The sequence below is a fragment of the Sturnira hondurensis genome, unplaced genomic scaffold (assembly GCF_014824575.4).
Source record: "Sturnira hondurensis isolate 20B ecotype Veracruz unplaced genomic scaffold, ASM1482457v3 Scaffold0022908, whole genome shotgun sequence".
Taxonomy (NCBI): Eukaryota; Metazoa; Chordata; class Mammalia; order Chiroptera; family Phyllostomidae; genus Sturnira; species Sturnira hondurensis.
Window position 1 is genome coordinate 4,653,438 of NW_028095539.1, and position 9,987 is coordinate 4,663,424.

The 9,987-nt window shown below is 47.8% G+C and overlaps 1 protein-coding gene across 1 annotated transcript; it reads left to right on the plus strand.

Moving 5' to 3' along the window:
* The first annotated feature begins 370 nt into the window (after nt 1-370).
* Nucleotides 371-7,470, plus strand: SET (SET nuclear proto-oncogene). The gene is made up of 9 exons (XM_037036556.1): nt 371-497; nt 734-810; nt 2,338-2,395; nt 3,041-3,183; nt 3,534-3,637; nt 3,727-3,840; nt 4,508-4,678; nt 5,001-5,147; nt 5,670-7,470. Exons 2-9 carry the CDS (start codon nt 738-740, stop codon nt 5,691-5,693), a joined length of 834 nt encoding a protein of 277 aa, XP_036892451.1. The 5' UTR covers nt 371-497; nt 734-737; the 3' UTR covers nt 5,694-7,470.
* The last annotated feature ends 2,517 nt before the right edge of the window (nt 7,471-9,987 follow it).

Sequence of the window (9,987 nt, forward strand, 5' to 3'; positions counted from 1 at the left end):
CTGCACTTACAGGGGGCTGCGGACACCCCTCTCTCACAGAGGAGGGGGAGCAGCTCCGACACCACGTGATGCGCCCTCTGGGGGGCCTGTGCGCGGCCCGGAGAGGCCCCGCCTCTCCGACCGCCGCGCGCCTAGCGCGCAAATGTCCCGGGTCGGGCTGGAGAAGGGGAAAGCGGGGGAGGGGGAACGCCGCGCGGGGGGCGGCCCCGTACGTCGCCGCGTTCCTTCCTCCCGCCTCTTCGCCAGGCCCTGTGTCTCCTCGCCGAGGCTCCTCCCCCTCGTCCCGGGGCTCCAGCCAATGGCCAGGCGGCGCGAGCCTCTCCGGCCTGGGGCGGGGCCTGAGCGCCGGGCCTGGCGCGCCTGCGCCCTACCGCCCGCCCCTAGCCGAGAGGAGGTGGAGGAGGAGGAGGCGGCTCAGGGAGAACGAGCAGCGAGCTGGAGCGGGGAGCGTGAGTGAAGGAGCCCAGCCGCTTCCCTCCCGCCGCCGCCTCCCCTTCGTAAGCAGGAGACACGGGCCGGGGCCCGGCACGTTGCCCCAGCCCCTCCCTCCTCGTCAGGGCGCGAGGGCAGCGCGCGCGAGCCAGGGGGAGAGAGAGCGAGCGGGCGCCGGGAGGAGGCGGCCGGACCGAGCGAGCGCCCGCGCGTGTGGCGTGAGGGGAAGCCGCTGCCCGCCCCCTTCGCCTTCCCATCTCTCCTCTCCCCCTCCCCGCTCCCCCCCCCGACCGCGGAGCAGCACCATGTCGGCGCCGGCGGCCAAAGTCAGTAAAAAGGAGCTCAACTCCAACCACGACGGGGCCGACGAGACCTCAGGTGAGGAGCAGGCGAGGCGGGGGCCGGCCCGCGCCGCCATCTTCGCCGCCCGCCCGGCCCGCAGGCCGCCGGCGGGGCCCGAGGCGTGCTGGGGGCGCCCGGCGGACGGGCCGGCGCGCGTCTCGGCGCCCGTTTTGTGCGCGCGGGGCCGGGGCCGGGCTGGCGCCGCGGCGGCGGACGGCGCCGCGAGGCGGGGGCGCTGCGGCCTGTTCGGCGCGGGCGGAGGAGCCCCCCCCTTCCTCTCCCCCCTCCCTCGCTCTCCTCCCCCTCCCTCCCTCCCGAGAAGCCTCTCTTTATTGTGCTCCGCCATGATGCCTCGCTCCCATCAGCCGCCGCCGCCGCCACATGGTGCGGCCGGACGCGGCCCCGCGCCGGGGCCTCCACGCGGCTCCCCCTTTGCGCCCGGCCCGCGGGCCGCACCCCCGCATCCCCACCCGGAGACCGGCGCCCGCGCGTCCCTCCGCCTGGAGCTGGGTCAGGGTGGGGGCGCGGGGAAGCACGCGGCCAGCGGCGCGTCGGGCCCGGGGCGCCCCGGAGGATGCTCGGGTCGGCCCGGGCTCTCCCCACGTGGGGCGGCCGCCCCGTCGCGGCCGGGCGCCGAGAACCCTGGCGTGGAGACCAGGGTGTCCGAGGATCTTTACGATGGCTCTCGGGGAACTGCCTGCCTTTTCCGCGAAGGCTTTCCCGGCAGGGGGCTGCGGCCCCCGGGGTGGTTACCGGAAATGGGCCGCGCGCCCAGGCCCCTTCACGCCCACTTAGCGTGTAGGTTTCGCGGCCTTTACCGGACAAAGGGGCACCGTTTCCGAGCGCACCTCTTTTGCCTCTCCCTGCTGTGGCTCCTAGTTTTCCCACTTCACGATTGGCTCCCTGTAGGTGTGCTCCAAGGTGTTGGGCCACGTTTGAGATCAGCCCGCCTGAAATTGGGTTGGAGGGGGAGAAAGGTTGGATAGGAATCTTTGGGTTGGGGTTCTAACAAGGGAAGTTGAGTGTTGACGATGGTAGGGTAGTTCTGCGACCCTTCCCTGTCTTTGTACGCGTGTCTGGTGTTTTAATTGTAGGTACTGGGAAGTTATTTTCAGCTTCCCATAAAGTGTGGTTCTTCCACCGAGATAGGTGGTGTCCTGATTTCTGTTCTTGTCGTGGGTTACTTACTCTGTTCTGGTTAACAGCTGGTGCTAGTGTGTTGCAGGTATACAGTGTAACAACAGTGAGTTTCTAAGGTTTGTTCTGTATCTTTCATAATAGAATCTTTAACAATCCGTCCTTTTTTTGTAATGTGACTCTTTAAAAAGTGCTAGAGTCATTGTGAATAGCCTAGTAGATAGCGTGTAGCGTGGTTTGTGAATGGTCTTTGAATTAAAAAGTAATCTGTCAACTACCTGCATGAACACGTGGAGGGCTTGCCTTGTAGGCAGTTTCTCTTTGCAAACAACCTTGTAGATACAACTCGTGGAAGACGGTGTTACCATCAGGAAAGCTAGTTCAGTGTATCTTCTAGTACTGAGTTTATGTACCTTTTTCTTGCAGAAAAAGAACAGCAAGAAGCAATTGAACACATTGATGAAGTACAGAATGAAATAGACAGGTAAGGTTTTTCTTAATTTACTTTCTAGAAGTTTTCTGAAATGCAGCTTAAGGTCTGGTGATTTTTGAAAGTATGGTTAAATCTGTATCCACTGGCTAAGTGTAGATAGTTACAACTTAGTTGGAAATATGAAGATTCAGTGGTAATTCTCTAAAATATTTGTAGTCACCAAAAAGCTTTTAATGAAAGTACATTGACCTTGTAAAAGATTGGGTTTGCTTTTCAAAGGCTACAAACTTTCCGAATTGCAGTGCATGGACTTCTGACAGCGCTGTGGCGTCAGTGTTGCTCTGCCTTGCCCTGTAACTTTGTTACTTGACTAGCACTCTGCCTTCCCCTTGATCCGCAGGGAGAGAGTTGGAGCTAGCCTGGTGTCGGAGCACTTGCAGTAGATATACAATGTTACCAAAGTGCTTGGCTCAGGCACTTCAGTTTAAGAACTGCCGATTGTTGAGTGCCTAACGCAGACTAACTTGCCATCTTAGTTTTGACTTGAGTTTACAGGTAGAAAACTCAAGGTGATTTGGTTATTGTAAGTAGATACTTTGTGCTGTTCTAAAGCTAACAAAAAATATTTTGTAGTTTCAACAATTTCTGTATTTATTAAATACCATCGCTGTCAACATGTCTTTTCATTTGCTTCAGACTTAATGAACAAGCCAGTGAGGAGATTTTGAAAGTAGAACAGAAATATAACAAACTCCGCCAACCATTTTTTCAGAAGAGGTCAGAATTGATCGCCAAAATCCCAAATTTTTGGGTAACAACTTTTGTCAACCATCCACAAGGTATGTCACGGCAGAGCATTATGGAGTGTGGGGTGTCCCCTTGTTAGGCAGAATGAGGACTTGGTCCAGCACGTTGGTTACATGCAGAGGTTGAAACACTTAGGAGAGGCTTGTAATTAATGTTTTCTGTCTGTTTAGAAGAGTGTGTTCTAACTGAGGGTTTCTTTTGGTTTCCTGATAAAATGGTAGTGATAGCCCAAACATGCTGAGCCATTTGGTTATTAGTTAATGGATTTATGAAAGCAAAGATGCTCACTAAATTTGGGGAGTTTTACAGTGCTTTAACAAACACCTCAGTTGCTTTTCAATGCTTGCCCAATATTCATCTGACCCGTAATTTGCTGGTCTAGTGTCTGCACTGCTTGGGGAAGAGGATGAAGAGGCGCTGCATTATTTGACAAGAGTCGAAGTGACAGAGTTTGAAGATATTAAATCAGGTTACAGAATAGATTTTGTAAGTGTTGCAATTTTCGTTTGCCACTGTGGAAATTGGTTAGAAGAGCTGTTTGTATTGGTTTTTAATCCTCTGATCATTTATTATAGTATTTTGATGAAAATCCTTACTTCGAAAATAAAGTTCTCTCCAAAGAATTTCATCTGAACGAGAGTGGCGATCCATCTTCGAAGTCCACTGAAATCAAATGGAAATCGGGAAAGGTATTTGAAGAGTTTGTTGGGCAGAAGTGTTTGTGTGTTTTGGTTTGGCTGATTCGTTTATCAATACTTGGTGCTCTGATAATGTGTTAATGCAAATCCTTAAAATATTTTCTAAAAAAACTTAAATGTAATAGTTTGGATTTCTCATAAACCATAGAACAAGTGTTTAAAGAAAGAGGCTAGGGTGTTTGGTTTCTTAATTGGTGACCTAGCTCTTCAAATGGCAGGCCACTTCCCGGGATCCATCTATGCCTGCATTTAATTAGTAAATGTGCTTTATTTTTGAGATATATAATTCATAGTTCATTTTTAATTGTATTTTTTTCCATTACCATTTATCTCCCCATACCCTCTTTCACCTCCGCCCACTCCCGAGGCCCCAGAAAAATATTTAGATTATTACACTGTTAGACTGGTTGTGGAACTAATTTTATGAAAAAGCCAAATTTAGATGGTATCTTTTCAAGAAGTCATACAAATTCAACAATAGACTTTGTAGACATAAAATTCTCTTTATATTGTAATTTTTTCTGGATTAGAATAATAGTGTTGATAATATACTGAAGTTCATTTTTTGTTCTTTGGGTTATAAATGTTACTGTTTAAATTATAGGGACTATATAGGTCTTGTAGAGAGCCTGTATCAAAGTTCTTCATCTTCCTTTAGGATTTGACGAAACGTTCAAGTCAAACGCAGAACAAAGCCAGCAGGAAGAGGCAGCATGAGGAACCAGAGAGCTTTTTTACCTGGTTTACTGACCACTCTGATGCAGGTGCAGATGAGTTAGGAGAAGTCATCAAAGATGATATTTGGCCAAATCCATTACAGTACTACTTGGTGAGTTGAGAACTTTTTATTCATTCAAGGTTGCTTTTTTTTTCTTTTCTTTTAAGATTTTATTTATTCATCTTAGAGGGGAAGGGAAGGAGAGAGAGAGAAATAGCAATGTATGGTTGCTTCTCCTGCGTCCCCTGCTGGGAAGCTGGAACTGGCCTGCAACCCAGGCATGTGCCCTGACTGGGAATCGAACCGTGATCGTGTGGTTCTCAGGCCCGCGCTCAATCTACTGAGCCACACCAGCCAGGGTACATTCAAGGTTGCATTCGTCTCATTTGTTTGAAAGTGAGTTTTTGATACAACTCTTGTTTTTTTCCCTAAGGTCCCTGATATGGATGACGAAGAAGGGGAAGGAGAAGAAGATGATGATGACGATGAAGAGGAGGAAGGGTTGGAAGATATTGATGAAGAAGGGGATGAGGATGAAGGTGAAGAAGACGAAGATGATGATGAGGGGGAGGAAGGAGAGGTAAAAGAAACTTTGGATAAGTCCCAAAAGATAACCTTTATTTATTCACGCTGTTACTTTGGAAGATACGTGTATGTAGTTAGGTAGGTAGGTAGGTAATGTTGCAAAGTGAAACTGGCTGGACTCATCATGGGAGAATGTAGAAAAGATAAAACTATTTTGTTGTCCCAAGGTTGGAAGAAATTTTGACGAGCTAATTGTATCTGATTGAATCAGTTCTGCTTTCGTGGTTAGTTTGTATGACTGCTCAGTCCTGTCCTTCCCTCACCAGTACTTACTACAAGTGGTAGGGAGAGTGCAACTGGGCAGACTGAGGAATCTTCCAAATGACAAATTTGCGTGTATTTGAAATAACATGCCGGGGTCTTGGAGCCAAGATCAAGGCGTGGGGTGTGATGGGTGGTTCACAAAGTTAGATGCCCTTGTATGTGTTACGGTCTGGGGTCCACGGTCCCTGTGAGTGGTGGGGAATGACTCCAGAATTAACCCTGAAGATTAACTGCCCGCTTTTTCCCCTTACAGGAAGATGAAGGAGAAGATGACTAATGGAACACTGATGGATTCCAGCCTTTTTTAATTTTCTCCAGTCCCTGGGAGCAAGTTGCCGTCTTTTTTTTTCCCCCCTTCCCCCCCCCCTCCTTTTGTGCTCAGTCTCCCTGTTTTTGAGGTCTCTTTTCTCTCTTCTACACCATGGTTCTCACCTGATTTGGGGGGGATGTACCTTGAGCAGAATACAGTGGGAAAAGAATCTCTGCCCCTTTCTGTTCCAAATTCATTTTTATCCCTTCCTATCTTGACAAAAACTTTATGGAATCAACACCACCGTGCTCTGTGGGAAAAAAGAAAAACCTTCCGCCTCCTTAGCTCTGCTGGAAGCTGGAAGGTGCTAGGCCCCTGTGTAGTCGTGCATAGAATTCTAGCTTTTTTCCTCCTTTCTCTGTATATTGGGCTCAGAGATTACACTGTGTCTCTATGTGAATATGGACAGTTAGCATTTACCAACATGTATCTGTCTACTTTCTCTTGTTTAAAAAAAGAAAAAAAAACCTTTAAAAAAAAGGGGGTTATAGAAGGTCAGCAAAGGGTGGGTTTGAGATGTTTGGGTGGGTAAGTGGGCATTTGGACAACACGGCTTCTCCTTTGGCATGTTTAATCGTGATGTTAACGGACATCCTTGCAATTTAAGATGACACTTTTAAAATAAAATTCTCTCCTAATGATGACTTGAGCCCTGCCACTCAATGGGAGAATCAGCAGAACCTTGTAGGATCTTATTCAGAATTGACATTTCTCTATTGTAATTTTGTTCCTGTTTATTTTTAAATTTTCTTTTTGTTTCACTGGAAAGGAAGATGATGCTCAGTTTTAAACGTTAAAAGTGTACCAGTTGCTTTGTTACAATAAAACTAAATGTGTACACAAAGAATTTGATGCTTTTCTCTCAGTACAGATTTTAAGATTGACTTGTATAACATACTGTCAAATTCTGTCAACCTAACCATATTTTTTGATACGTGCGTCGCAGGCTGACTCCAGGGCGACGTGGTCTGAGTAGAGGGATTTGAATTGAAGTATTAATGTCTCCATAGTCGGGAAACATCATGAGTACAATTTGCTATCAGTTTTTGAAAATCTTCAAATCATTTGGGATATACCAGATTGCTCAAAACTCAGTTCTGAGTGTGCTGTACACTTAATTTTGTATTTCAGATTGGCATTTTTAAAAAAGGATCTATATTTACTTGGATATAATAACAGTGCCTGCCACCACCGCCAGACCTGGTGCTCGTAAAGCTGAGTTACATACACATGGGGCTATTGCTGGCGTGTCTTGATTGGGACTATAAAGTGTGGCCGAGAAGACAGGCGCTCGCTCAGTAAGAAGTCCGAAATTGGTGGTTAAACTCAGGTCAGGACTCCTGTGTCTCTAAGTACCAGCTATTTTAGCGTATCGTTCTCAAGTGAGACCCGTCTGTCTCCGTGAGTCTGGGTGAGATGGACTCCGCTCTGTCTGCTAAATGCTGTTGTGCAAAGACCAACATTTTGAGAAGCTACCTAATGCCTATGCTTTTTAATGCTGTAAAATATAGCTAAAATTAAATGCCACTTAACTTTTTCAGAGATTAATTAATGGACAGCCTGGTCAAATTCAAAGCTTTTTGGTGTATAAAACTTTATAAATGGAACTATCCCATCAATAGGCAAAGTGAAATGAAAACCTGTCTAGATGGATAGTATGTAATTTCTGCACAGGTCTCTGTTGGTGAACACATCGCTGTGTACTGGTCAGGAATCTTGCTCCAATAAAGGAACATAAAGATTTTTTTTGACTGGGGTCATTCTCCTTGTTTTGTAGACAAATGTTTCTTGCTTTTGGATTTAGTTGGTAAGCAAGTTTTTGTCGTCATTTGTGTTCATAGCGATGGGAGTGGGGAAATTCTCAAAAAGTTTAAGCAGTAAGTATAGCACAGGTAACCTCTACACAGAAAGGTATGTACGAGACATGATATACACTGTGTTAATCTGAATCTAGTAAGTTCTGAGCAGAAGTCAAATGAATACACGCGTGCGCAAAGGAAGCCTGTGTTTCTGGGAACAAAGTTGCCGCTTACCAAGATGTTTATATATGCTGGGGAACTCGAACTGTTAGGTGGTAGGCTACGTGGAGTTGAATTTTATGCTTCCATCCCACTATGAGAATGTGGGAACAAGGGGAAAAGGCACCAAAGGTAATTTCTTATCAGCCGTTGAAGTCGCCCCTTAGACCCCCGGGAGGGCTGGGGCTGCAGGGAGGGCTGCTAGGCCCTGCGAAGACGTGGCAACCTCAGGGCACTGGGAAGCAGAGGAGCCATGTGCTTTGTTCCAGTTGCAAGGGGAGTTCTTAGGGTGGCCCTTAGGCAAATTGGGAAGTGCTAGACAAATGACAAAGCTCCTTGGGTACAAGGACATTTAAAGAGAAAGAGCAAATAGCTTTTTTCATTTTCTCGGGGAAGAGGACATCTTCCGAGCTGCGCTATGCTGAGCTTGTGAGGGCAGCTTTAATGAACTGGGGCATAGAAGACAGAACCTCCTAACGTGTCTTTACGGTCACTTCGAAACCTTACGGAGTATTCTATTTTAGTTCACCCCTGCAGTTGAGGTTAACGTTGTGTTCTCCAATGATGTCCTGGTTTCTGAAGATGTAACTACTCTGACCTTCCTAACAGGCCCTTACTGCTCTTGCCCGGCCCTGGCTCTGAAAGGTAGTGTGTAAATGGCGCACATGCGCGCAGTATCTGGGTGTCCTGAAGAGCTGACTAATTGCTTTACATCTGGCCTGCATTTGGGTTGGCTGCTTGGCTGTAGAGGTCATCAGTTCTTGACTCAATCTGGGGGACCACTGGGGTTTCAGAGGATTCCTGGACAGTTGGGTTCCAGGACAGATCTGACCTGGCAGTTCTCATCATTACTTCTGGGTAATGAGTGGTTTCACAGTTTCACTTGGTCTCAGGAAAAGATTTGGGTTTTCTGACTTCTGTTCAATTTTTCTGTGAACCCCTTGTGGCTTTTGCAAGAATGGAATTCTAATGCGAATGGTGGAGGGAGACTGTTTCCTGAAGATTAAGGCAAGTCCTTAAGGAGACGTATGAGAGCCTTTCTAATCATTTAGAGAGGACATCTTTTGAAAACTGTCCCCAACCAGGGCAGTGGCCATTCCCTGTCTGGTATTTATATGACTTATGAAAGACATGAATTTACTCTTTAACAGGTCTGAAGGAAAGGGCTACAGTTTCGTGATTAGAACAAGAATAGCAGGGACTTGCCCTGGCTGGTGTGGCTCAGTGGATCGAGTGCCCACCTGTGAACCAAAGGGCTGCCAGTTCGATTCCCAGGGTTGGGAATCGAATGCCTGGGTTGCAGGATGGGTCTCTAGCAGGGGCTGTGTGAGAGGCAACCACACATTGATGTTTCCTGCCCTCTCTAAAAAGCTTTTTTAAAAGGATTTTTTAAAAAAGGATGTTACTTACTTTTAGAGGGGAAGGGAGGGAGAAGGAGAAGAACATCAATGTGTAAGAAATACATCAATTGGTTGCTGCACCCCCAACTCAGGTGTGTGCCCTCACTGGGAGTCCAACCGAGACCCTAAGGTTCGCAGGCCGGCACTCAGTCTGCTGAGCCACACCAACCAGGTTGGAACTTGAATCTAAAAGAGGTGTGTGCCAACTTGATTAGTTGGTGACATTACGTGTTCCTAACCCAAGGGAGGCAAATCTAAATGTAGATGGATTGATGTTTGTAATAGCAAGAATAATGAGTATAGAGAGGGGAAAGTGTTTCCTTGTGTACCCTGCTGGGAAATGGAGGTTCCTCTGAGTCTGATGGTTGTACAGGTTAACAGCTAGTTGCCTGGAGAGGTGGTTCGTACTGTTCACCATCCGATGTGTGTTGAATGGAAACTTCAGTTTTGCTAAGAGTTAAAATTTCATTACTTGACATCACCGTTGAGACATGCAGCATGGCTACCTGGCCAGACTCCCACCTCGTTTCTCTGTGGGTACGTCCAGCCCGGGGTTCATTAAAAAAGGTAGATGGATTCTACTTCTGAATTTTCCCTCCAGGACAAGTGAGGCAGTGAGATGCTTCTCAGTGAATTTGGAAAACTGAGTTCTTGACATAGTTTGGCTTTCTGGATGCAGGAGTGGATAAGTGATCCTCCGGACGGGAAACACCACCTCCCGAGTGGAGGAGCCTTGCGAGTTTCCCCCGCAGCCTGTGATGGCCCGCAGTCAGAAACCGATCCTCTATACCTCTAAATTACGGCTGATCACGTCTCGCTCCGGGCACCCTGATGATAACTCCC